This window comes from Sylvia atricapilla, chromosome 15, assembly GCF_009819655.1.
Source record: "Sylvia atricapilla isolate bSylAtr1 chromosome 15, bSylAtr1.pri, whole genome shotgun sequence".
NCBI classification, from domain to species: Eukaryota; Metazoa; Chordata; class Aves; order Passeriformes; family Sylviidae; genus Sylvia; species Sylvia atricapilla.
In genome coordinates this window covers 546,528-574,485 of record NC_089154.1, presented here as the reverse complement: position 1 = coordinate 574,485, position 27,958 = coordinate 546,528, and the positions used below count along the sequence as shown (strand labels likewise).

The window sequence follows — 27,958 nt, the reverse complement described above, 5'->3', positions numbered from 1 at the left end:
TATGCACCAATAAAACTGGTGCATCTCTGATTTATTTTCTTATAAATTCTATTTTCTTTGAGGGCAGGAGGTGAGCAAAGGTGAAGTGCCAAAGACTTTCATTTGCTTTGCACTTCAGCTGAAGTGTGCAGCTTGGGAAAAGATATGTGTTGTAAAATAAACTTGCAAAGAAACTGCCAACATTTTCACTTTTCCCAAGTCTTTCCTATACAACATACAGATAAATGTGGAAGGGACAGAATGGATAATGCCACAGGTAATTAAAGCCCAACCTGACAGTCAAGAAAACTGGATTTTCACTCACAGGAGCTGAATCATCAGATAAACTTGTTTCCAGTGTAATGAAGTCCTTAAGGATGTACCCATATATCTAAGGGAATTTTGCCCCAGTTAAATGAAACCAACTTTGCTTTTAAACTTTTTTTTTTTTTTTGCCACGATCTTATCCTTATTTAATAGCCAGTGGTACATACCTACATACACACCAGAGAAATTGAGACAGAAGGCGCACATGTGAGGCATATCTCAGTGGCTCTTGACCACATATTTGACAGGGTGTGAATAGTAACTAAGCAGAAGGCCCTAGAATATTATTTATCCTTAATCCAGTATTTCCTGCTGACTGGACCGTGACTTCTGTAGAGGGCAGATTTTCCACAACTCTAAATGACAAAGGGCAAAAAGAAAGCCAAAGCTAGCTAGCACTGATGAAGAAATGCACAGAATGTCACCTTATCTGCTCCATTTCTAAAAGAGAACGTTGCTCTCCACATGTTCAGTTCAACTAAATCCCACTTCTTTCCTCATTGCAAATCTGCACTGGCAGGGTGGATTTTTATAAGATCCTCCTTTTTCTGCAGTTTCCTTTCAGGACATAGAGGTTAGAAGCCCTTTCCATGATGGAGTCTATTTCTTGGCAGGAGGTTTCCAGGAGGGATTTAAGTTGGCAGATATTTGTTTTAGTGGGAGACAGGGGAAAACCAGCTCTCTCAGCAAATGGTTTTGCCATCCCACCTTTATTCTGGGAGCCTTAGGCTGTGCTCTGATCTTAAACACTGCCTGCTCAGCTCAAACAGGCATTGTTAGTTTGAACTTGCAATTCTGAGAGATGCTTTTTAACCTTACTAGTATGTTGCTTGAAAGCCATCATTGGAAATGAGCCTGTTATGAAGAGAAAGAGACCACAAAGTCAAAGAGAAGACTCTTATCTTTCTGCTTCTTTTTCTCCTTTAGTACCTGATTGCTGAATCTGTATTTATGTGTAATCTTATCTTGGGAGTAGCCTGAATACACAGCTCCTGATTTCATTAAGCACAGTGTGCAAGTACTAACAGAACACATTTCAAGGTGCATTACAACACAAAGCTTTTGAGACTGATAGAAAAGAGTTTGCTGGAAACCCAGCCCCACTCAGAGGAGGCATGAAAACAGACTAAACTGCAGCAATATGGCCCCCAAGATCCTTCACTCACAGAAAATAGAGGCTACCACATCAGCCCCCATTATGAACACTCTTTTTCAGTAGTGTCCTCATGAATAAAATTTTGCTAAAGGCACGAGGTGCAAAGCATCAGTTGCTACTCCTCAAGAAGAAGAAGAAGAGTAATTATTGAAGGAATTTATTCTTGGTTCTACTAATCCAGACCTACCTGTTGTCAAGTCAGCTCTGTCCTTCTTGCTACTGAAATAACCACTGGAATACCTGGTTTCATCTACCAGCTACAGCTTTGGGAGTAAAGTTCACAAATTTCACCACAGTTTAAGGGTCAAAGGTGTTTCCGCCTCAACTGTGGACTGTAATTACAGATATAATAATTGATTAGTATTGAAGCAATTCCAGAATCTCAATATTTCTGTAAGATTTTTTCTAATGCTCTGAAAAGACTGGCTAGAGAGGCCTCATAGTTCACATGCAGCGTTGATAGCTATCCTGAAAATGAATTGTTACAAATTATTCCCTTCAGTTCATTGCACAAAAATTGTGTTACTACTGAAAACCGATTGCAAAATCTTCTGGTTTACCCCAGGAAGTAGTATCTTACTTGAGCTACAACTTGACACCTGTGTACAGAGGGGAGCCTCACAGGTAAGACATCAAAGAATTACAGACATTAAAAGTACCTATGCGAAAGAATGAGTTTTTTTAACCTCAGCACACTCTCAGTCAGATCCACAATTAGAAGATCCGTAAGTGCAAGAGACAAGCAAACCTTAGGCAGAGGAGCAGCCCTCAAATGCTGTCCCAGGTACCTGACCTGCTGCTTTGCCTGCAGCCCTGACAAGAGAAGGGTGTCTAATTTCACCAGTGCACTATGAATCCACTGGTGCTTCTGTAGGCAAGTGTTTTGTCCTGTGTTCTTTCACCTTCTCCCCAGGTTGTTTATTTGCAGAAACAGTAAACCAACTTTCCTCCCACCCTAAGCACTAATAGGGATGTGGTAGTTAGGTGCTTAACCTATTTAATCTTCACATGGAAAGGTACATTTAGCTCCACTGGTGGTAGGCTGTTACCAGCCTTATCAGCCTCTTGGCTTGGCTGATACAGCTGCAGACATCTAAGCAGCAAACCCTACTGCTTAATGCTCCTTTGCTTCTTTCTTTCTCAGGATCTAGATAAAGACAGGACAAGATGAAGACACATTCATTTTTCCTTCTTCTATTGTTGTTTCTCACAGGCTTCCTGGCAGCAGACAGCATAAGCCCAAATGAAGCAAAGCTAAAGAAAACCAAGCTCCCCAAAATCAAAAAGGAGAATCATGTCCTCTTGCTGAAAACGAGCAACTTTGACACAGCATTGAAGGAAACCAAATACCTCCTGGTGGAGTTCTGTGAGTATCAATTTCCACTGCCTTACCCTGGTGGCTCTGCAGAGAATGACTGATGTTGGGACACTCAAGAATGCTTCTTTTACCATTGCTTTGTCCCCTAGTAGTGCTTGTTTGTTTTGGTTTCCTCCATGTATCTATTTCTGATCATAACTACAGTAATTTATTCTTTTTTGAGGTGATTAAATACCAGTCTGCTGCATAAGACAGTGCTGAGTTGGCATTCTTTGCCTCCACTGCCTAATTTTGCAAGTATGTGTTTCACAGCAGTGATGGGTAAAACATATTAAAAAACCCCAACCAAACAAAAGTTAATCAGATAGTGCTTTTCTCCCTCTTACATTTTCATCAGCACTTTGTATGAGGCTTTTGGAAAGTCATCTCTCCTCTGCGAGCACTTGGGCTTCAGAGATTGTTTTTTTACAATATTTTGATCTCTGTAGTTGGATTACATTGTTCTTTTTCCCTGAAAGGAGCACTTGATGAGGTAGAGGCAGGCTTGTGGTCCTTCATTTAGGTTCTTTTTTGTTCCTCCTGGGGAGAAAACTGGTGGGGTTTTTGAGTGACTAACTTCATTACAAGGTCTGGCCATCAAGTACATCACAAAGGCAAAAGCCAAGAAGAGGATTCTTGTGATGTTACCCATCTAAAAGTTCAGATGCTGCATAATTTCCCATGCCATAAACAGGGATCTGCTCTGGCCAGATGCTTGCTGGTAGCAGAAACTCTGATCTGCATAAGGCAGCAAAATCTTTATCTCTGCTGCTTGGGCTTGACCTTGCTTTGCTGAGCCAAACTCCCTGAGCTCAGTGCACATGTCCCCTTAACCTTAAATTACACAAACCCTTGCAAACCAGCCCCTTTTAGAAGCATGTGCCAGACACAGGCACAAGCTGAACCCCAAAACTGTTCCATATTTGGAAGGGATATTAGAAATTAAGGCAATATCCTAATTTTGCAGAAGTGCATCTAATTTGTTATTTTACATCACTACTGAATGTGGATTTTACTGCTGCAAATATTTAAAAAATAACATAATATAACATAACATAATACAAGTAAGAACATATTATATATAATTGAAAATTTAATATTACCATTACTGTCAACATAATACAATATAATACAGCAATAAACAATAAACTGATAATAACGTAAATAAAGAATATAATGAAGCTCATAAAGAAAATTTTTTAAAAAATAGTGATGTGTTGTAGGTTGACCTGAAATGAAAACACTTGTATTTCCAAGAACAAAACCTAAAGTACACTAACAGACTCAGGAAACTAAAAATATGTTTGGATCATACCAAACATTTCATTAATCCTGAAACAAGGTTATAAAACTTCAAGTGTTTTTAAACTTTCAGAATAATCACATTAGAAAATTATTTAAAACATAGTGTTTAAAATTTTTAGATACTTCTGAAATTGTTGAAATTTAGGAAGATTTTGCTTACTAATTGTGGAGGATTTAAAGCTATTTGCCAAATTCAATCTGCAGTTTTGAACTGTTTTATTTATCTGAAGATGCATAATTTTGGTGAAAAAATAACTTATCAAAAAACCCTTAGTCATTCTGTATTCTCATCTTTCTAAGAGCTTTTCCAAAGCACAGGACTGAAACAGCCAGGTCAGAGTAGAGTTCGTAGACAAACTTTCTTAGTACTGGCAGAGATTATCAACAAAGAGATATTGCAACACACTTCAGGACTGCAAACAAGTATGAGTGGAAAACAGATGTGAAAAAATTCATAAAGAGACAGGAGATGAAGTAAGAATTGTTCAGTAGCCCAGGGACTTGGGCACTCAAAGGATGTGGGGATCCAAATCAGGCTCCTTGCCCTTTCTTCAGAGCAGAGTCTCGAACCTCTGGTACCCCACCACCCTCACACCTGGCTTCTTCAGAAGGGAAGGACAAACAGACTCCTCCATTCCCCACCACATCTTCCAAAATACAGAGATGAAGCTCTCCTCTCCAAACACCCCTTGCTCCAGAGATCCTCATCACTTTCTGGTTTGGGTCAAAGGCCAAATATCTATCTAAGGGCTTACTGAAAGCTCTTGGATTGCCTTTCCCCCACAAACCATAAAGACATCTACAGTCCCTGGAAAGAATGATGGAATCATTCCCAAGAGTGATGAGCTCCACAGCACAGATCCATTATCTGGAAATCATTTGCCTCAATCTCTATAGCTCCCTTTGGAGACATGCCACTAAACAGCCTCTGGGGCAGTGAAAAACTCCTGCAGTGAGGCACTGCCCTGGGGTGTGGGAAACGTGACTCCACAATGCTGAATGAGCTGATTCATGTGCTGTAGTAATTTCATTGCCACAGCACAAGGAGATTAAGATGGGACCTGCACAGAAAAGCCATAAAGCCCTAATCTTTTATATGCTACTTCTTAAAAGTCTATCAAATAAACAACCAGTGTTAACAAGGAACTATTAAGGAAACTTAGATAATGTGAGAGAAAACAATATTGTCAGATCAGCCAATATTTTGTGAGGCTGCCAGAAATTAGCTTCAGAAATCCAGAAAGAATGAGAGACCTGAGATCCTTTTCTTCCTGACTCATTAGCCATCACAGAGACATTGAGAGGGGGACGGAATCCCAGGCTTCCCAGAAGATGGGATTTCTTCTGATGCTGTACCAACACCAGAAAAGTTTGAGCTACAAACCTTGATTCAAGACTGTGCCTTAGACCACCTTTCAGTTATAAGAAACCTCCAATGCTTTCCCTGTTGCATAATGTTATTTACTTACCAGTCCCACAGTATTTGTCACGTGAGATCTGCTTTGATGTTTTCTGTTCAGTGACCCCCAAGTCTTTTTAATACCTGTCAGTTGCACCCTCACAGTGTCCCAGGTCTGCCTTCCTGCAGGAGGGTTACTATAAATACATGCTGACTTTCAGCCAGGCAGTGTATGGATCCCTCTGGAGCTGGGTGAAGTTCACAGGGCAAGCGCTCAGAGCGAAAGGGAAGCATTGACCAGGAAATCCAGCACTCCTCCTCTCTCATCCCAGCGTCTTGGTGCAACATGACATGTCTGGAAACGGTGCAAGCATCACCCAGGAACGTGTGAGTCCTGCCCAGCACCTCATCTCAGCACTCAACTGAAAGTGCTCTTATGCTGCAGGCTGTGTGTCCCAGTCCATGTTAAACTGATCTAAATGCTTATGAGCACAGGGAATTCAGAGCACTTGTCCCCAGCAGAAGGTAGAGCTCAGATCAGTGCTGCCTGCACGGGAGAGTTTCTCTGTTTACAGTGTGCCCTGCCTGAATATGAGTCCCTCTGTTGGCTTTCACTGAGGAGAAAATAAATAAACAACATCAAAAGTCTCGGTCACGCTAACAAATATGCCTATCACAGAGAGAATAAACTCTGTGCACTTACAAACACAAACACTAAAAGCACTGCTTTCAAAGCACATGCTAACACCATTTCCTCCAACTTATCAGAAGAATTCTTGAAAGGACGCAGACCTCAGTGAAGGCTCGATTCCACAGGTTTCTGAGAATGTCTGCTCCTATTCTGTCCAGTGAAAAGTTTTCAGATCCTAGGTAAAATGGAGATGACCTAAGGACAAGCACACAAGTGATGCAGGTATTGTGCCACTGCTTTGTGTGCTAAGCACAGTCTCGTTTATGAAAAGGTGATGTTTACCTTTTCTAGCAGAACATTTGTACATCTAGTGAGGCATTGGGTCAGCCACAGTATTCCTGTGCTGAGATAATGACATTTAATAGGCAAGATGAAGGTTATTCTTGCAGATAAACATCTCCTTTTTAAGGCACAAAAGCTGAAGGTGATGTTAAAAGAAGAAATTGCAGTTACCTGCAGCAGAATTACTTACTAGCATGGGTCCCTCATGTAGGTGTCTCTCACACATGCTTATTTTAGTGAATGCTTACAATAATCCAAACTTAGAATAAACCCTGATGTTTACATAGAAGGAAATCTCAAATGAACTGCATACCTCAGTTAAAAAGTCGTGAGGCCAGCACAGGAAGTTATGGCTGTATCTCACTCTAGAAGAGAAGGAGAGAATTCAAGGTCACACAAGGAAGCTTGCAACTGCAGCAAGAGTAACTTCCTTCCACTCTGATACGTTAAACATGAATCTATCCTTCGTCTCGAGACTCTTCTACAGAGAAATTTATATATCTGTAGTGAAACTGTAAAAGCAGCCTGCACAGATGAGAAATGGGACTGCTGAAATGGTTTTGTGACCATGTCAGAAATGAAAAGTGAGAAAATCAGTATCTGGCAGGATAACAGACACATTCACAATGATGCAGCAATCCCTAAACCATCAATTCAGAGAGAATAATGAGATTGGAGGCCACCAGCAATAAGGGAAAGGAAAACTAACTCATTGTGCATCTATGTATACCCCCTTCAAGAATTCTTCAGGGTCATTAAACACATTCATGTGACAGCAAAAGATTTATCTGTCCACATGTCAATGTATTTTATCTCATAAAAGTAAGTAGCAGCTTACTCCAGTTGTCGATGTACTGAAGAGGTAAGAGTCAATATACAGGATTTCTGGTTCTCATCCCAGTTTTAATTTTCAAACCCTTCATTTATCCTTGCTTTTATTTACAACACAGCTAAAACTACTGATAATGTAGTTATCAGTATAACTGATAATGGAAACATTCTCCCATGTTAATACAATGCTGTTCTCGAGCTGACAGCCTTTAAAGGGCCTCTTGCTTCTGGCAGCTGTGGCCCAGCAGACTGGTTTGCACACCACACACATGCCTTTCCTAGTGACCTTGTCACCAGCTCTCTTGCCTCTTACCCGTGTCTGCTCTTGTTCCCTGCTGATGCTCCTCGAATTTGGAGCCTGTGATGCCAGATTAGCCCCAGCAGCTGCTTCCTCATCCCACAGCCTGAAGTGATCGGTGTCAATAAAAATCTCAACCAGAGGAAGCGAAACAAAACTCAAGAAAAGACTCCAAATAAAAGGAGTGATGATTTCCTGCAACACTCAAACGACTTGAAAAATAAAGCACCTGGGAGGCAAACAGAGAATGAGTGGAATGAAAAGGAATTGATGGAGAGCTGAAGAGGAGTCTAATCACCCAGGAAAGCAGGGGAAAGGTGCATGATGGATGTTTCCACATGATTTCTGTGTAGTCAAGGAGACAGTTTTTATCTGTCTGTTCACTCACTGAACTTATGTCTCACAGTTAGCAGGTTAATGGTACTTAAAGTTCTCCTGGTCTCTGGCTGCAGGAGTCATGCAATTCTCCCAGCTGCAGCATGGAGCCACTAACTCTACCAACTCTCGTTATCTAAGTACTTACATTCCTAGTTAGCTGCAAGTCAGGTCATTCAGGGATAAGAGATCATTCCTAAAATATCTGTTTGAAATTAAAATATTTCAGAGAAAAATGGATCCTACACCCTCTTGCCCCCAGACAATCTACTTAAATATCTAGTGTCTAAGCTTAATATTTCTTTGTATTTGTGAAACTTCTGCTTCTGTGCCTGTACTTCACGAAAAGTTCCTTCTGCCTCTTCTTATTTCACTGTGCAAAAAGCATTTTGCACAGCTTCTCCCAGCTGTGGGAAAAGAGCTGTGCAAACTTAGGTTATTAGAGAAAAAAATCATTATACTGAAATTGTTTCTTGTGTAAAACATAAATTTAGAATTGGCTGAAAGCTGCTGGATCCTGGTTTGCTATGGGATTTGCTATGGGGTTCCTGATCCTTACTCCAACTGCTCTCTGTCCAGAGACACAAACCCTTCCTCTTGCAAAGCCCAGTAACTGCTCTGGACCAGCCCTGCCACCTGCAGTCACTGTGTATCAGCACTCTCAAACTGCCTATCAAGGACTCCATGTCCTGGTGAATAGTCCAGCTTTGCAATCATTTTCCAGCAAAGGTATTTCATAAAGGCTCAACACACAGTGTTCCTAAAAGCAGCAGTATTTTTTGTATGGTAGACATGCAATTTCTTACATTGACAGGTCAGAATTGCAAGTTTTCTGCAGTTGCCTCTAGAGCATATTGAGGTAAAACTGGAGATATTTTTTCCTCCTTTTTTGGTGCTAGGAGATAACACACTGCTATCCTATTGATGGAAAGGTTCATAAGACCATTTTTATCAATTGGAAATGGGAAATTAATGTCCGGGTAAAATTTCTTCAAAAAATCATAATAAACTTATTTGATGAAACACTGATTTTAGAGGCAATTAGAACACAATTTGGGTTTGGACTGTTGTCTTAAGGCTCATTTACTTTATTTAGAGAAGCATTTTCCCTTCATCACATGGTATCTGAGCATCCCCTGAGCAGACGCTGAGATTTGTTCTACTCCCAGGAACCCTTTGGCACATTAGCAGCTGGAGCAGCTCTTCCAGTGCAGGGGTTCTGTGAGCTTCTGCTGAGATGGGTCTGTCTGTAATGGATGTGGAAGGGCCTATCACTATCACTTTAAAATTTTGAGAAAACAGAATTATTTGATGTTAATCTTCTCACTTGCTGCAACAGTAAGGTGGAAGAAAGTGATTGATGGCTGGTATTCAGAGCAAGGATAATGATGAGTAATGCAAGGAATGTAACTCAGCACTGAGTTAGATTATGGATTTATCTTATGTATTTTAGAATTCTTACAGAAATGTCCATTTTACTTTTTGTTTATAACCACATTGGGCAATGTCTTCACCAGGTATGCTCTAGAGAAGTGCATCTGCCATTCTGTGAAAGAACAGAAGACAGTTGTTTTGTTACATTTATGCTTTGGTGCATTTGTGTGTGTGCTTGTGAAGTTATATATCTGAATATGTGTATACACAAACCCACTCATATATACAGAAAACAACAAACACAATTTTATGAAACCAAATTTAATTGCATGTTTTTCATCTGTTAGTATTTGCAAAGTATATTGACGAAGCAAAAAAAAAAAAAATCTATGTCCATACTCTGAAGAAAAATGGTTTTGTTCTTTATAATAAAAGAAATGTAATAAGACAGAGCATCTCAATTTCAATCAAAATTTGAGTTTTTTTCAAACCAAGTTGCAAAAATATAAGTCTCCAGGTCTTTACCTCTTACTTGTCTTTGAATGAAGACCAGTTTGTGTGCCTAGTTTCCTTCTCTTGTCCTTTTTTCATGTTAATATAACTTTCCAGCTACAAGGCTGAGCCTAGGATGGCCCCTCCCCTTCCACCAAACACACAGCTGCAATTTGAGCTGGAGAAGGGCTGGCACACAGGACTGCACGAGGAATACACTGCTAGCCTTTAAAGCACCATACTCTGCTCCTCTCTCTCCCTCCTCCATATCTCAGCTGGAAAAGTACTTTCTGCATTACAAAAGTTTGCCTCAGTGACGTGCTTACAGAAATGGGATCATAACAGTCTTGATGTGAGCAATATTTAACTCTATCCTTCACCACTCTTAAACTCATACCCAGCATAGTTAGTCAACCTACTTTTTAATTTCTTTACCAATATAAGAATATTGAAATATTGCTGGTTGTTCATGGTGATTGGTTCAAGGACATATGGAGTGGTAAAAAACCAGCATCAGTATAAAGAAGTAAATACAATCTCTCATTTATTTTTGAGTCATAGAGGACCTTATTCAAACCCTCCAGCTACCACTTGACACAACAACCTCCACTAGAGAGCTTCATGCTGTGGCTTATGTAACCCATTTGCTTGTGATTGGCCTTTTTCAGATGTTACTTTATCTCAATCATCTCAGAATTTGTCTGCAGAATTTGCTGAGGCTGCACGACAGCTTAAAAAAGAAACTCCAAGAATCCAGTTTGGCAGAATTGATGTGACACACCAACACGACTTGAGAAAAGAATTTAATATTCAAGCCTTTCCTACTGTGAAACTTTTTGTGAATGGCAGCAGGGAAGATCCCATAGACTGCAAAGGTAAACTATCTCATGCACTGATAAGATAATGCTATGTAATGACAGCATGTACCTATCTATTACCCTGCTGAGAAGAAAAATATAGATGCTCAGATAAAAAATACACAAGGTGGAAAACTAATTTTGCCCGCGGTGTTAAACATGCAATGGCCTCTGTAGCAATACAGAAACTTGAATCTGAATTCATCTTCCAGGGGCATAACTGAGTATCTTCTCTATATTAAGTCCACACAGTCAATTAATTACTGGTGTTATTCCACCGAGTACAGAATCACCCCAACAAGAGAACTTACAATTATTACAATAAACATTAATGAGTTTTGCCAAACAAGAAATGGGCCCCCAAACTGCTCCATTACTCTTCTGGTCCCCTGTAATTCCCATGGGCAGCCTGCTTATAGAAACAGGCTGGAGCAACACTGCATCTAACAATGAATTGAGAATTCACAGGGTCCTTAACACACAGGTACACTTCCTAAGCTAAGGAAAATAATTTTGCCATTTAGCCATCAGAGGGAGCTCATATGTGGCTTAGAATATAACAGGGAATAATTTGAAGTAATTTACAGAAAGTTATTAAGCAAAGACAACGACAGACTTGAGCAATCCCAGAAATCCAGGTCTCATTAAACATTTTTGTTCACTTTGAGTATATACAAGAATGGTTTTGTTTTTCATAAAACGATGAATTTTTACAGAGGGCATAAAAATTGCAATCTTCTGTTAGTGTACTCTGAGAACATACAGGTGAGTCACAAGTTTAATACAACAAACAAAAGAAAGGAACCCAAAGTTTGCTTCCCGAACCTGTACACAACCAAGTGCTAAGATACCTTTAACTGCTGAGCCCCCTGTGGTTCCTGCTGAAACCTGATCTTTAATATTTTTAGCAACTTGCTCCTCCTTGCTATTGAATTTCTTACCAAGTTCCCGCCATCTAGGCTTGTGCAAACAGCAGCCTCTGCACAAATACCACCCAGAGCGTGATGTGCCATACTGAACTTTTATTAGGGGCGCTGATACCTGAAAGAAACAAAAAGCCCCTACCTTCAGTCTCTGGTTAAATCTACAGATTTGACAAGAAAACATCTCTTAAACTGGTAAACCTGACTGGTTTTCTGGCGCGAACCAGCAAGTACAGAGAATTGTATCAATACACACACGGTTGCCCTGCAGCAGAGAGCTGCTAAATCAGGCACACTTTCTAGCAAGATCAAGGATTAGGAAACTGGCTGCTGCTCTGTGCTTTGTACAAGGCAGAGAGCTCCAATCGTTTGGAGGATGCTAATCTGCCAACAATGGCTTAAATGACATTTTGTTCACTGGTCAATGCTTATGTGCAACACTTAGTAAAACCTCATGTACCACATTTGACTAATAAGCCACTGAGCATTGGCAATTGGAAATGTGCACTGGCCACCCGGTGACTTCTTGTACAGGACTTGGTACGTACTTCATACTACAAAAGAAACTGTAGATCTTGATTAAATCAATAAATTAATTCAGCTCTTTATGGAAGATGGAATTTTTGAATAGTGTCCCTGGCAATGGACATAACATGAAAGCCAAGTTCTAGGCTTTGTAAAAGTCATAATTTATGGCTGCAAGGTCAGAATTTGGCCAGTACAAAGGCTGATTAAAGGAACTCAATAGAAAATTAACCACACAGAAAATATGCTTAGGGGCTACAGCAGTGACATAAGTGACAGGACCTCAGTTCTTCCTTTAGGCAGCAGAAGCCAAGCACTATGTGACCACTAGGTACTGCTCTGTGCTTTGTTCTGCAGCCCATACACTCTAGAGAGACGACTGCGTGCTTCACTTAAAAAAAAAAAAAAAAAAAAAAAAAAAAAGTATTTAAACTAGTTGCAGTGCTGTCTGCTGCAAAATTGATGGCAGTAAAATGGTCTGACTCAATTTTGATCTTGTCATACTGCTAAAATGCACAGCACCAGGACTTGCATCTTTGATAATCCACTTGTACTGTACATCTTGACTTTAGCACTTAACTATTTCTTTTTCATGTATGATTTCAATTAATCCTTACTCTGCTCCGACAAGTCTCTATGTCATACAGAGATGAAAGGGCTGAGCCTCAATTTGTTGCCTCAAATTCCTCTGAAAATGTGAAAATTTAAAAATGTAAGTTTTTAAAGAGACTCAATAAACTAAAACTTCTGAAAGCTAAGGAGAATTTACCGAATAAACAGACTGACTATAAACTCAGTAAAACTGGTAGTAGTAATTTAGAAGCCAAAAGATGGAACAATCCAGAACTAAATGACAACTTTGGTACTTCAATTTTGTTTCTTATGTCTAAACTGAAGTGATGCTATGGCCCCACAGAGGAATTTTAACATGTCTCTGTGCCTATCAGATCTCTCCTGCAGCAACAAAGGAACAATTTTGACCCCTAATGTAATTGAACAAACAGTTCAATAAAATCTGCAATTGGTTTGAAGTCATTCTGGATTAAACCTTAGGTCGATAGCACTTTATAGCTCACTGTGATTTTGGGACACATGAAATCTTGCAGGACAGTTTTTCTACCTGTCTGAATGTCCTCATCTCTATTCTCCATGTGTGATTAATCATTTAACTGGACATAAATCCATTTGCAGAGGTCCCAGAAAAAGCTGTCCTGATCCACTGTGGTCTTCTAGAGTCACAGTAGTTTAAATGGTGGCTAGAACCTGAGGTTGAATTTGGGTACCTCAAGCCCCCTCTCAATCAGCTTTGACCTCAGTCCTAAGGAGCCCAAGTCCATTTGTATTTAGCATCCCTCTGCACCTCCACTGCCTCTGTCCTGATTGATGAGAAATTTCTGTCATTCTTTTTGACTTTCATTTTAACTCTCTTTTCCTTCCACAGGAGTCAGAAAAGCCTCAACCTTTATAATATGGGTGAAAAGAAGAACAGGACCTAGCACTGTTTTAATCAACTCTACTGATCAGGCTGAAGCCCTCATAAAAGCTGATGATTTAGCAGTGATTGGCTTCTTTAGGGTAAGTATCTGGAAAGCTCAAAAGGCTGGTATCTGTTCCAGCTTTGGAATATACTGCTTGTTATCATCACCAAATCCCACACATCGAAAAGACCTAGAAATCACCAGAAAAACCCAGGCCCTCTTTTTTCTCTACATTTGAAAAAAAAAATTAACTATCTATTTCTTCATACTTCTAGACAAGCAGCCTAGGCAGAAATAAGAAAATCTTACACCATAGCACATTTCCTTCATCAGTACCTGTGCACAGAGACCCTGAGAGCTGCTTGTGAGAGCAGGATGCTCCAGCAGTATTTGCACAGCTCTGGCTGGTCACAGCAGTGTTTCCTGCATCCTTAGAGAAAGGGCTTCTGCCAAATTCTCCCAAATTTGGCTGGTGTGAAGAAGGCCAAATCTACATGGATAGGAAGTCATAAAATATTACAACTGTTTGTGATCCAACACATGTAGTCCTTTCTCAAACAAATTCTACCAGAGCAGAATAAGGTTCTTAGGATTTGGGCCAAATGCTAGTGAACAATAGGCAATAGATTCACTGTCAGAGTGAGTAAAATAGGAATAGCTTTTCCCTGCTTTTTCAGTGTGTCCTTGAAATCTTTAATATCTGTAAATTCAATCAAGGATATTCTTCAACTAAAGAGACTTTTACTCTGGTATCTCTCTGCCCAATGTCTGGACTCATACCTGGACTAATAATATCCCAAATGGCTAGCTACACTAGATTGTCCAAGCTTTGTGGATATGGAAAACAGGATTCATTACCAAAATGCCCCGCAGTAACAAAGCTGGTGAGCACATGGAACATAACAGGACAAACTGTGAAAATGCTTAGTGCCCAGAATATTTCTTTGCAGCAATCTGCTTGCAGCCATTTAGGAAGGAAGGCAGTTTTCCAGTGCTGGGGGAAATTGAGAAGCTCTTTCTATCACAGTGATGCCAGAGGGTTCCCTGAACCACACTGATAGCAGATATTGCCTGCAGATGTGTTTGACTGGACACTGGCTTTGCTCAGGGGCTGAAAAGAAAATAGATGAGCATGAGCTAGGGCATGTCAGAAATTTAATGGGTAGAAGCCAACAGAACACTGTCCAAGCAAATAAAGAACTGTATTTGGCCTTCTATTACTCACAGATTGCTCACAAATACGAGTGCCAGGATGTGTTGGAAGGTCTCAGCATATCAATTACTATTCATCTAGCATGAAATAATTCTCTGATTAAATCAAATCTGGAAGTGCTGTTGCCTTTCATCCTGCTTATTTACTATTAGTTTGAGGGTGGACAGCAGAGTGACTATTTGACAGATGCAGGAGTCGAGGTCCCTGCCTTGAAGAGCACTCAGTCAAAAGCCCCCAATGTGCCAGTCAGCTCCTCTCTGAGCAGAGTGCTCTCTGTAATCCCTCACCTCCTGCTGGCTGTGCAGGGGGAGCAGCTGCTGGCACAATCCCTCCCGGTCTGCAGAGGGCTTTTCAGAGGGTGGGAGTGCCAGGGGAGATCAGGGAGGGTGAGATCAGTGCAGGGAGGACAGAGGGAACCCCACACCATCCCATCCCTGCTGACCCAGGCCAGCCAACACAAGTGGGAAGTGGGGACACACTTGATGTGTCACTGCTCCGATCCACTCTTAGAGGGAAGCGTGGCAAGCATTATCCACTCTACAATTATACTCTGCTCTTCACATCACAAGACTTTAGGGGCCTGCTTCACCTGGAGCTTTAACTCCTACACATCTTAGCAGGATGTAGGGCAGTCTTAATAAGTACTCTTTCTGGGACTAGGAACTTCACAACGACAGTGTGGAAGTTTTCTGTGAGACAGCAAGAGAAGTGCCAGAGATGCCTTTTGGGATGACAGCCAGTGAGGACGTCTGTGCTAACTACGGCATCCAAAGGAACTCTCTGGTTGTGTTTAAGAAGGTAGGAGTACTGAAGTCTACCAGGTAAGGTGTCATGACAGCTGTGAGCTATGGAAAGGCTGTTTGGGAATTTTTCAGGTTAAATAATTTCCTAGTCATAATTCAAACAGCTTAACACACATGCGCACACACTCAAAAAAGCATTTACTGACAAGAGAGACAAGTAGGAGGCAAAACCAGCAACCTTTAGACAAGTAGTACTTTCCATCTGTCTGCCTACATTCAGGCTCCTAATTTATGTTTAAGGATCTGTCTATAATAGCTTTACTTTCCAACCTGCATTCTAATCAACATTGGCTGCAAAGTTCATTGAGATTTGCAGACATTCACCTTTTTTCTTGTGTGTTGTTTTTGACCAGGAATTTTCTTCCACTTGCAGAAGTGGCCAACAACAAAATCAAAACTACACAGAGCAGCATCAATATTTAGACTAGGAAGTAGTGAGACCAATGATTTCCTGAGTGAGCATATCTCACAGAGAGTGTGTATAGATATAGGAAAGATCTTTCAGTATGTCAACACTACTGAACAAATTAAAACTGTCAGCTGTACCTTGAATTTTAGCTGTAATCTTGTTCTGCAATCTGGCTGTGACGTTCATTTTACAAGCTGTGGAATTTCAGTTGCTGATGACCATAAAACTCACTTTTAAAACCTGCCCTTTTGCTCCTATAGTTGATAAGGCAAACAACCTCACAAACTTCATTATTTGTCCAGGGAAAACCTGTGCATAATGAAGAGCTTGAAGATGGTAGACAGAACAAACTGGGCCTGACAAGGCTAATCAAAACCTTTACCTTGGATTTGGTCACTGAATATAATATTGAGGTATGTGCATTTAGCTGTATTAGCAAAAAGCTACAGGAGAAAGACAGAAATCCATGCAGAAAGAGACCTAGGGAGCTGTTCTGCACCTCAGGGAGTGAGAATTTTCTTTGGTTGTTTGACAAGGCCACTCTAAACACATCTAGAAATACCAGCAGAACCCAGCACTCAGCTCTTGATCTAACCCAGGCCAAATGATGCTTCCCTCTGGCAAGATGTTGTTTCCTAGAGAAGAGGAGGGGTTGGTGGAACAGTGAGCTCTGAGCATGCAAACACCTCCCTTTGTGGAGGCACCACCAAGGGCTAGGCTGCTTCTGCAGCAGCTGAGTGGGGTGGGAGCTTGGAAGGTCAGTCCCTAACCCTGGCTCCAAACGTTGCACCCCAATGCAGCAACAGGGAAGAAGGAAAGAAAGCAGCAGTAATCGTTGCTGGTGCAGGTAGGACAGACATGGAAATACCTGCTTGCCTAGGGGACACCCCACCGCCTCTGATTATAGGGTGGCATGAGAAAAAAAGGTAGTCCTATGCAGGGAAGGGGATACAAGCTGCTGATGCCACCTAGGAGGGAAGAAAGTGCCCAGCCAGGTCTTGCTCCCACAGCTGCTGCAGCTGGGCCTCCCTGGGTAACACCAACTTTTACTTTCAGCATTAATTATTCTGTGTGTCTTATACAGGAGGTCAGACTGGAAGGATCTTTCTGACTGTAAAAAATCTATGAATAATATGAGGTTTTTCCTGGAACCAAAAAACCCCACTCAGCAGCTGCTGATTCTTCTTACTTTATTTGCTTTAAAACAATGAAGCAAAATCTAATGCTTATGGAAATGACTGGGAACTGAGTCTTAAAAAGTAAAATTTGCAGTAGCAGAACCTAGGGATACTGATATGCTGAGCCTCTGATTCACTGTTCTGCCTACAAAGAGTGGAGCAGATGTTGAGTCTTTTGTTTCCCAGACATCTGTGAAGATTTTTGATGTCCCTGTTGAAAATCACATCCTGCTGTTCACCCCGACGAACTCGGAGGCATTCATGGAGATTTATGAAAACTACCAGTCTGCTGCTGCAGAATTCAGAGGAAAGGTTTGTAACACTGAATCTAGATTTGAAAATAGGAATGCCAAAAGATCAGTGGAAAACCACTCACCAACATTACTGATAAAAATAAACTGCTGTCAGCCCATCTTCTAACTCCACCAAACCATTTAAAAACAATTTCAGCAACTATTATTTCAATTTGTTAAGGACAAGCTGAATGATAAGCATCACTTGGAAATGATTCTTTAAAACACAAAGACCACAAAGAGGAGCACTAATTCCAGCTGCTCCAAATTAACCTGTTTCTGATTTTACAAATACAATTTTCTGGGAGCAACTTCCAACCAAAGGTAGTTTTAGCAAAATACTGGCAATTTCTGCCTCTACCAGGAAATACCACAAGGATGTCAGAATATTGCCTGAAGAAAAGGCTGGAACCACAAAAACCTGAGGAATATTGTAAGGTATGTGCATGGCTTTGCAGCCACATGTTTATATGTACAGAACAGTTATAGGCAGTCCTACACACAAATATTTCGGTTTTCCGGTTTTCCATGGTGCTACTTCTGCTCCAGGTACATGAGACACTGAAGAATAGTAGGTTGTAAAATATCACATATTGGTAAATACATATGGTTAACAGGGGTTCAGCTCTTCTGTCCTATTAAGATTTATGAGGAACTTTGGGGGGAAATTTAGAAGTGCTACTCAAGCACATGATAGCAAACCACTGTGAAAGGACAGAGGGAAAAGCTTCAGTACTTCTGTCTTTTTAGCATTTGTTATTAACTAGGATCAAGGAATAATAAAGTTCACAGAGCTGCTGAGTTTTGGTCTGAGACCAAAAACTAGTTCTGCCCAGTTCCTTGAATTTAAGGTTAGATCCTACCCCACTGCCAAGCTGCATGGTTCATTTCTCCAGCATGGCTAAACCAAAGCTGGAAGGCCCAACCAGATGCATGATTCTCTCTTTATCATCAGATATTGTTTGTTTTGGTGGATACTGATGAAGCAAGGAACGGGCGGATTTTTGAGTATTTTCGCATCAGGGACATTGATGTTCCTGCCGTGAGGATCCTAAATCTGACCAGTGATGCCAAGTACAAAATGCCAGCAGATGAGGTCACCGTGGAGAACCTAAAAGAATTTTGCCAGAGCTACCTAAATGGAAAAGCAAAGGTATGTCAATGAGACAGTTCTCAGCAGCTAAGACATGAGATCTTGGCAAAGCACCCCCTTTTTAAATTAGAACAGTGTCCTGTTGTGATCAGTGGTTTATTAATCTACTGTTGCCCTAATGTATTCACCTACAGTTGTTGACAGAGCATTCCTCTGTATTTAAAAATTAAGGTGGACTACAAAGTTTTCCAGTCCTCCAATGTAAATGCTGGATTGATTATCTGTGGCCCAATATTTTAACTGATGCCAGCTATTTTATTGTAGTGGTTTGAAAACTCCCTATGTCTTGATCCTTCCAATAATATAATGGAGATATTTCTCTCCCTTCGTTGGGGAGGGATGCAAACAATCATTGCAAGAGCTTTTAAGCTTACAGAAAAGTCAAGAAAATAGAAAATTGACAGTTTCAAAGGGGATTAACATTTGGTAATTGTTTTAAGCAAGTTTAGCAAAGGGAATTTTCCCAGGGGGGTCATTCCCAATGGTAAATACAGCATTTGTTGCCATAATGAGGCATCATCACATTCATGTGAAAAATGCATTAAAATGTTTTGCTTATTCAGTGCTCCTCAGGGTTATTTAGAGGGAGAAAAGATAAAATAGTTAGTCTGATGGCAGGCAGAATTTAAGAAATGTGAGTAGGTAGATCCTGTATTCAGGGAGAAGGACAGAAACAGAGGAGATGTGGCCTCTTTCTCACCAAGATCTGCTTGAGGGGCACAGTCCCACCAAGGACAGCTTCCTTGGGGCACATGGACCTTTCTGCTACTGTGCTGTGGAGTTAAAGAAGAGAAATTCCCAGCTACTGCACTGTAAATTGTAGAAATCATGTGGGGACCATGACTGGTGATGAAGGGAGATATTTAAGCAGCAGTGCACACTTTCTGGTGTGTTTTACATCACTTTTGAAAGCCTACAGCATGTAAACTTTTCAGTAGTCCAGCTTCTGAACATTGGGCAGCAAGAATTCAGGACAAGGAATACAACTGTGCTCTGAAGCATCATTTTCAGACAGTCTGCTACAGAATGTGTATTCAAGAGAGGGACAAGTAGTTCTGAGTACCAAATACCCAGAGGTATGTGAGCCCAGCTCCTGCTGAAGGGAGAGAAGGTGGAAACATGTGATGGCTGACCAGGATGTCGTGTTATAAAAGAGTTATCAGACAGTAGCAGAGCACATTAGGTAATATCCCTAGTCTCACATTACCTTGAGCTGGAGTACAGTTTCTCAATGTTCCCTGCACTTACACAGCAATGTTTCTGTTTCTGCTCAGCAACATCTCCCTAGTGAAGAAATTCCACAAGACTGGGACGAGATGCCTGTCAAAGTGCTTGTTGGGAAGAACTTCAACAGTATCATCTTCAATAAGACCATGACTGTATTTGTTATGTTTTGTAAGTGTTGTCATTGAATTCAGATTTTAAGCTTCTTTAACATGATCAGTTGGAAGGAAAAAATTAAAGCTCATGCTTATATACCAAAATAATATTTTCGCTTTACAGAATCTGAACTCAATGAATTTTTATTGTTTATGGAAAGAATTGAAGAAAATTTTGTGTCATATCTGTAGAAACGCTGTGATACCTTTGCTGACTTAGTGTTGCACTGAGTAGCACTGGATCTCTTCACTAAATATTTGCCAAGGTTGTATCAAATCTCTGTGTTGAAAGACAACACAACACTGGAACATCATGGTGTACAATGGAAGTGTGTTGTGCAGCCTGAGTCAGGCTGCCTTCCAAGGGCAGTGGGAGGGTTAGGTGAGATTGTCTGGCTATAATGCTCTAGGATTAAATCCCAGCTAGGAATTATCTGGTTTAGGAAATTGTAACTCTTTTTTCCCTCCTGTGTCTGCAAGGGATGTGGCTCCCTTATATGACTCTTTTCAGCAAGAAACCTCTGCCCTATCCTTGTCCTAGCCAGCAGGGATGAGTTTGTGCCTCAGTTACTTCAGTAAAGCGAAAGTGCAGCATTAACAGAAGTATGGACAACTAGCTGTACTGCCCTGAATTTCAGAAATTCCTAAAGGTATTGGTACTCTCCTGCCACCCTCCTTGCTGGCTGCAGCTGTGTCACTCACACAAGTAATTTTTACATTTCAGTATCATGAACAAACTGAATGATCTAAGCAAGAATTGAACCAAGTCCTCTGGAATGAAAGGCTGGTAAAGGGAATGTTCTGTATTCAGTCAAGTGCTCCTGAAATTTTATTTCTGTATAAACCAAGTGTGAACATTGTTCTCCCCACCGAAGGACTGCGTTGTGAGCTTTTTAAAGGGGTACTGGGCTCTCAGCAGTTTGCCTTTCTGGCAACCACATCAGTGCAGTGCTCAGAGTCAAAACAGCACCACAACTCAAACTCCTCTTTCTAGAGTCAACATGGCAAGGTTTACAAACACAGTCAATTTTAGTACGCAAGAAGTATTTTGTGGTTCTGGCAAGTATGTCAAGGTGGGAATGATGCTAGACTTATGTGGGTGGCACTGGTTGTCTGCCACACCTTTCCAGCAAAGTAGTCCAAGTTTTGTGTTTGTTGTAGTAATGAGAGGTTAAGAGAGCTAAAGGAGCACTGCTATCAGAAATGTGTTAGTGAATAGCTAGTTATCACTACATGGAAATGTGAAATTCATGAAGGGCAAATAGTTTCAATCAGGTGCTGACCACAGCTGGAAGCCCAAACCCTGTTAACCTGGAGGGCTAGACAGGACCCTGTGACTGCACCACCACATGCACTTCTGTGTCCTTCCAATTTTATTTTTAAATTTGCAGATGCCCCTTGGTCCCACGAGTGCAGAAAACTCCTGCTGGTCTGGGATAAGCTGGGAGAGCGATACAAAGGTCACAAAGACATAATGATTGCCAAGATTGATGTGACAGCAAACGACGTCCTGTCTGTGGGCATGGACCGCTATCCCTTCTTCACCCTCTTTCCTGCTGGGGCTGGTCACCAGGTGAGAGCCTGCTGGGCAGGATTGAGGAGGCACAACTGCACACAAGGCAGAGGGCTGTGCTTGCATGAGCACATCTGTCACAGGGAGAAAGAAAAAAATCCTTTCACTAAGACAGTTTTGGTCCTTTTCTGGCTCCTGAGTAGACATTGCTGCTGAGTACCTGAATTAGAGGAGAAACCCTTCTGTTGTCTCATCCTGCATATGAGGCTGTGGCAAGACCTCAGGTATCATTTACTCACTTGGATTACAAGTCCTTAGGGCCTCACATCTTGCTGTTTAACCATCTCCAATCAGCCTGTTGGATTTTAGCAACAGTCTAAACTTGGAGTGAATTTACAGATGCCTCCCAATGACTGCAGTGCCTTTTTACTTGAAACCATGACAAGAGATGTTCCGGCAAAGAACTGCTTGTACTAGTTGTTTCCAGAACATGTAAGACAATTGTCTTTAAAATGTTGGTACTGCTCCTTTTCCTCTACATTTTCATGAAACGCAAATCAAAAACTTTCTTCAATACATTTAAGCTAGTAATTTTACTTAATTTTGGTATCCCAGCCTCCACTGGGAATAAATATTTGTTGTCAAGACCAATGGTTTTTTGCAATATGCTACTTAATGAATCAGCTATGTTACACAATAATTAGAAAATTCTGCTGAAAGTGAAGGCAAAGAAAAATAGTAAATAGTTACATTCTCCATCTATGTAGATAATCTAATTAGAAAGAAAATATATCTGAAGTAAAAAAAAAAAAAAGATACTTCTATAATTAAGGCGTTATGAAGTTTTTCATTTTTCTTCTTAGTATTAAACTTAAATTAAATTCTAAGATATTTACCCATGTCCTCATTTAATCTTTGAGAGATTTTCCTCTTGGATGTGCATGCACAACTTCTGATGAATTGAACTGCAGTCCTACACACTCACATGGTGTTTAGTCTTCTAGCAGAAAAGCAGAAATCCATTAAATGCTTGTAATAAATGTCAGTTTGCAAAAAACCCAAAGAAACAAACAAAAAAGCCCAAATCCACTAAACACTTTGATTAACTATTAAGGGATTGTTTGATAATTAAACATACTCTGGAATTAAAGGGTATTTGAAATCTCAAGTTCTTCTTTGTGCACCATGTTTTTGCACTACTTCTGTCAAGTGCAGAGATTTTGTCTTGTACTTGAGCAGCAGTGCAGGTTCGTGTAAATGTCTGTTTCTACAGGTAAAGTGGGAAAAATTATTTTTACATACTCCTGTGCACAGATTACTGTAATGAAAAGTGTTGACACATATCCCCAGTAACCAGTGCAGGAATCAGCTGCTTCTCTGGCTTTACAGGTCTCCAAGCTCTGAGAAACTGGTGCTCCAGCCATCATCAGAATTGATAAAAATCAAGACTTGTCTGAGAATGCTAATTGCCTCTGGAGAAATAAAATAATCTCTCTTGAGAAACTTAAACTTAAAAACATAAACCCCATAAAAAGTAGTCTCAAACCTGCCACACTTTTTTATTAAAATGGAATGGAAATACCAAAATTTTAGTATACAAAAAGTGTACAATTTTAGTGAACTCACCAGTCTGAAGGTGTTTTGCTTACAGTCCTTTGAACTCAAATCAAGTGTTAAGAGTACCCAGTGTAAAGTAACAACATTATTGGTCTCAGTGGGAGTGAGCTTAACTCAGCTGAGAATAGGCCTCCACCTATTTCTAACTACACTCACGTAAGAGTAGACAATTTCCAATGTCATGTACATGAGCTTCTACAACTTTTTTGCTAAAAAACCTGTGCAAAACCCTTTCATACTTCTAGAGAGCAAAGGTTTTTTTGGGAAGGAATCTTTAAAATACTGTGCCTAGACACACTCAGAAAATTTTAAAGCTCTAAGATGAAACTACTACTTTCATTAAACTTCCCCAGAAGATCCTCAGTAAATCCTCAATTTAAGGTGAAGTATAAGGAAATTAATGCCACTGTTCATTTTCATCCTGTTCTTTCAAGCTGTGCAACAGTGTATTTCAAAACTATTCCAGAACTTGAATTTCCATCAAAATCTTTGAGCAGCTTTGAATAGCATGGCTGGACACTTAAAAGACTCTGCTCTTCAGAATATCTTGCCAATGTTTATTGTTAAGCACAAAAAAGCTCACTGATGTCAGTAGCTGGCAGGATCCCAAGGTAATACAATAAAATAACGGTTGTTTTTCATACAAATCCTTTTCTTTTAAGGAAGATAGATCTATTTCTTCTCTACACTTAATTTTCAGATGATGTTGGAACTTGCTGTGACTCTGCCCTTGCCTTCTAAACTGAGCACACAAGTCTAGAGTTTGGTCAATCTAAAGAACCGAAATCCTCCACCTGATTTTGCGATTAGTTCCAAAATTTTGTGTACAGACTTACACACTTTAATTTTTTTTTCAGGAAGTGGCCTATACTGGGGAATATACATTGGAGGCATTTTCTGAATTCTTGGAAGAACAAAGCAGGACAAAAGCAGAACCAGGAGAGAAGGTGGGCATCGGATCCAGACAGTGCCTGATGTGCTGTGTAATCCAGGCATGTTCCCAGCTAGTGGAGACACTCCTGAACTGGCTGTAGCACAGCCACTCTCCTGGGCCCTGCTCGTGCCAGGGCTGGCGTGGTTCTCAGCAGCTTGTAGCTGGTTCCATCCCCACAACAGCTGCAGTCACGTACCACAGCCTGGCAGGCACAGATCCACTCACATCCTTGCTTTTGTCACACACCCCCCTCATCTCCCACTGCTCATGTCACCCGAGTCCCTACATCAACACTGGCAGAAAGCCCTGCATGGCAGAAAGGAGCCTGCACCCTGGCAGTGTTCACCAGTTCACCAGTTTAGCTGGAGAAAAACCAAGCTCCAGCTAAGTAAGTGTCAGAAAGTTGTTCAAATCTCCATTGCCCACCTCATTCTGCTGCATTCAGTGCAGCTTCTCTTCCTTGTAAAACAAGGACACGACTGAGAGCAGATGATGTCCCTTCTCTGAGCACCCTGGCTGTGATTTTTGCCCAGTTTCTTGGCCCTTTCTTCTCCACTGAAAATCAGAGCAGAGGAGTGTTTGCTGTCCCACAGCTGCCTGTTATTTCATCACAGACACTTCACTGCAAAAAGACACATGGTAAGTGAACAATGTGGCTGATCTCCACACAGAGAACTACAAGCAACAGAAAAAATCCTGACATGTAAATGGAGACACTGTCCACCCAGTATAAGAATCCTGGGCCCTTTCTGCCCAGAAGTGAAGGGGAACCACAGGGCAGCAATTGTCATTAACAGTATTTTCAGCTGGTATGAAAACTGTCTGTAGGTGGACAAACAGTTTTGAGTTTTTGGACTTATTTCCACCAGAAGCTTTGATTTTCTCCTGCATTCAGTGCTTCACTGTGTAGTTACTGATAGAGAGAGATGACTTAACTAGCACTGGGACACAAAAGGCTGCAGAGCAGGACCAGACACCCACCTTTGCCCAGTCACTGCACAATTCTGCTTTTCCATACCCAGAGCCTACACCTGATGTCTGCCTCTTGCATGTTCCTTAGTGCTGTGTTTCTAGCAGATCTGTTGAGTTCTACACAGAGTTTTACATGTAATATTCGATTGTCTCTTCATGCTTGATTTTCACATGAAAGAATAAGTAAAAAAGTCAGCTTAGAAAATACCACTCAAAACTTTACGACTCTGTGTAGCAAAAGGGGTAAGTAATTGGCATTTTCTCATGTGTTCAGTTTTTCCACCTTTATCTGACACCCACCAGATTTTCTCAGAAGATTGCAGTATTAGACCATTTTCAGTACAATGCTCGATATGAACTCTCCTCTTGAAGTAATTCATCCTCACCTCAGGGTATTCACAAACACACAAACAAGATAAATAGGGTAGTTTCTTTTGAGATTGCCAAAGAAAGACATCATGTGCCCATCAGCACATGTGGTATTCTAAGTTCCTATTAAATCTTCACGCAAAACTTCATCTAAGCTTTGCCATAAACTAATGAAAAGGTCTGAAAACAAAGCACATTTTAGCAGCAGCTGAACTATTTCTGACCTCATTAACAAGACCTCAAGTTCCTTGGTTGACAAGATCTGCATTTCAACTAATCTTAAAATGTTGGGGTTTTTTAAAGAATTAATAGAGTAATTGTCTTTGTGAACATTTGTAATAAGCAATTTCCCTTTTGCATTTCGCTTTTTAAAAGGATCCTTTGGGAGGAATCAAAGAGGATTTCAGCCAAAAGGAAACTGTAATAACAGAGAAAGAACTTTAATAGCACAGAGAAAGAGAAACATTCTGAGGATTGTAGGGAATCCTTCCTGGAAGGAGCTCACTGGAAGAATGACTCATCTCAAGTGAACACAGAGCTGAATTAAAAAAAAAAAAAAAAAGTAAAGAATTCAGTACCCATGGCTTGTTATGTGTGACTTCTCTTCTGAATCCAATTTAACCCCTAGTTCTACCAGGATCAGTTCTCATGGGTCTTAAAATACTGTCAATTTTTCTTAAACAATGCTTTATTATTAATAAAACCGCTCTTCTTTAGAAAGGTGTGTATGCCATGGCAAACAGATCAAGTATAAAACAACACTATCTGAACAAGATCTGCAACAATATTGCAACTGATTGCTCTTCACAAAGCAGCCCTTTCGTTTTCAAAGGAGATTAGCTGCTCCCAAAAGGAATGGTCTGACACTGCAAGAGGCACACCTAGAGCGATCTTCACAAGAAGTCACTGAAGCTAGGGGCTGTGCCCAACGGGGCAGCAAGGCACAGTTCGTGATTTTTTTATTATCAAACAGTAAAAAATGCAGAAATAGAGACATCATTAAATCCCAGTTAGAAAAATACCTTAGGTAACACATAAAATCACAAATATGACTCACAATGCTGGACAATAGTAATTTCTTTCTGGAGGGACCAGATAAAGCAGAAATAATTCTGAAAACCTGAAACCTTTTTTCATACACAATTAGAGAAGGAAGAACAGTTACCAGAATTTCATTTCAGAAACAGATGTTCAGAATCTCTGTTTCCAAATTGTTAATGCTAATAATCATTTTTTTATGTAAGCAAGGGAAAAAATGGGGAAAACTTAGAAAAGGAAGGAATGCCCATTTGAATGGAAGAAGGCTCCATCACTGAAGGGAAGAATACAGCACTGAAAGTGTGGAGACCTCCTGACCCTCACCTGTCACACCAGTCAACAAGAGTTTTAAAAGTTTTAAGGTGCTGGACCTCTTACATTTTATGATGATTTGCTAAAAAGTGCAGCTCATGACAGGTGCCTTGTTTGCTATCCAGGTTGCAGCATGTAATTAAATAAGTACACTTCGAGATTTAAGGTGAATTATTAACTTCTTTACTTCACAGTTCTTACAAATAAATAGGACTGCACATGCATCACACTTCAGGAGGCTGTCAGCTGGTCTTCACTGATGGGGAGGTAACAAGGAGACACAGAAAGTAAAACAGTTTATGTTGATTCCTCATGGGCACAGTTCAATCTCTGCTGGGGTTGATATTCTTTGGGACTGCAACTAAATCCACCGAATGGAAGAGGATTCTTGTGGAAGCATGTTCAGTGCTGGACTACCCTTCCTATACATGGTCCACACTGGTTTTGCAGGTCTTGGATCTGTTTTTTTGGGCAGTTTACTGAGACTGCCTGAAACTGGTGAAGACCAGGGGCCAAATGGGCTCCTTATATTCAGGTTTTCTTCCAGAAACATCACTTGCATGGGAAGAAGGAGCTGAAAGCTACACAGGAAAACTACAGCTTAAGAGTCAGCATGGTAGAGGTGAGAGATGGGAACCACAGCCAAGTTATTACTACTTGGAGCAAAATTCTTCTTTGAAGAGGCCAAGTAAAGTTTAATTCTCATGTTTTTAGTACAGAGTAAAGTTTGATAGAACTGCAATACAGTAGAAACCAAATCATACTGTCACTTAGTGGGATGAGGAAAAGATGAGATGGTTTTAAAGAGTTCAGGCTAAGTTTGCTGGGGGTGGAAGCTTCAGCTGGACAGTGTGGGTTGCAGTTGACAGTAAGTGTTTCTCAGCACCTTTGTAAAGAGGACTTCATTCACAAATACCACAGAAACCTCTCGATTTGACCACTGAGGTGTACCAAAACTGCCTCTCTCACACACACTGAAGTCAGTTCTTTGGATATGAAACACAAGTTCTGTGGGACCCTGGGCAAAGTAAACCTGATCACTTCTGGATGTTGGGTTTCATCTGACTTTCATTTGACATTGGCTTTAACACACAGAAGCCTTCGTTTGATATCCTGGGAGATCAGA

At 40.7% G+C, this 27,958-nt stretch overlaps 2 protein-coding genes across 2 annotated transcripts in view; one reads left to right on the top strand and one right to left on the bottom strand.

The window, feature by feature from the left end:
- LOC136367827 (acyl-coenzyme A synthetase ACSM4, mitochondrial-like) overlaps positions 1-5,770 on the bottom strand; it is a 28,072-nt gene extending 22,302 nt beyond the window's left edge. Inside the window, 1 exon segment of the mRNA XM_066329630.1 lies at positions 5,594-5,770. The gene's annotated coding sequence lies outside the window, so the exon portion shown is untranslated.
- Positions 248-26,038, top strand: PDILT (protein disulfide isomerase like, testis expressed). Its single transcript, XM_066330337.1, is given in 15 exon segments — positions 248-256; positions 2,028-2,086; positions 2,337-2,401; positions 2,404-2,478; positions 2,607-2,828; positions 10,535-10,741; positions 13,613-13,746; positions 15,523-15,660; positions 16,377-16,487; positions 17,439-17,564; positions 18,501-18,698; positions 19,973-20,093; positions 21,469-21,650; positions 24,065-24,154; positions 25,858-26,038. Coding segments are annotated over 15 exon segments (1,806 nt in total). The 3' UTR covers positions 25,927-26,038.
- The last annotated feature ends 1,920 nt before the right edge of the window (positions 26,039-27,958 follow it).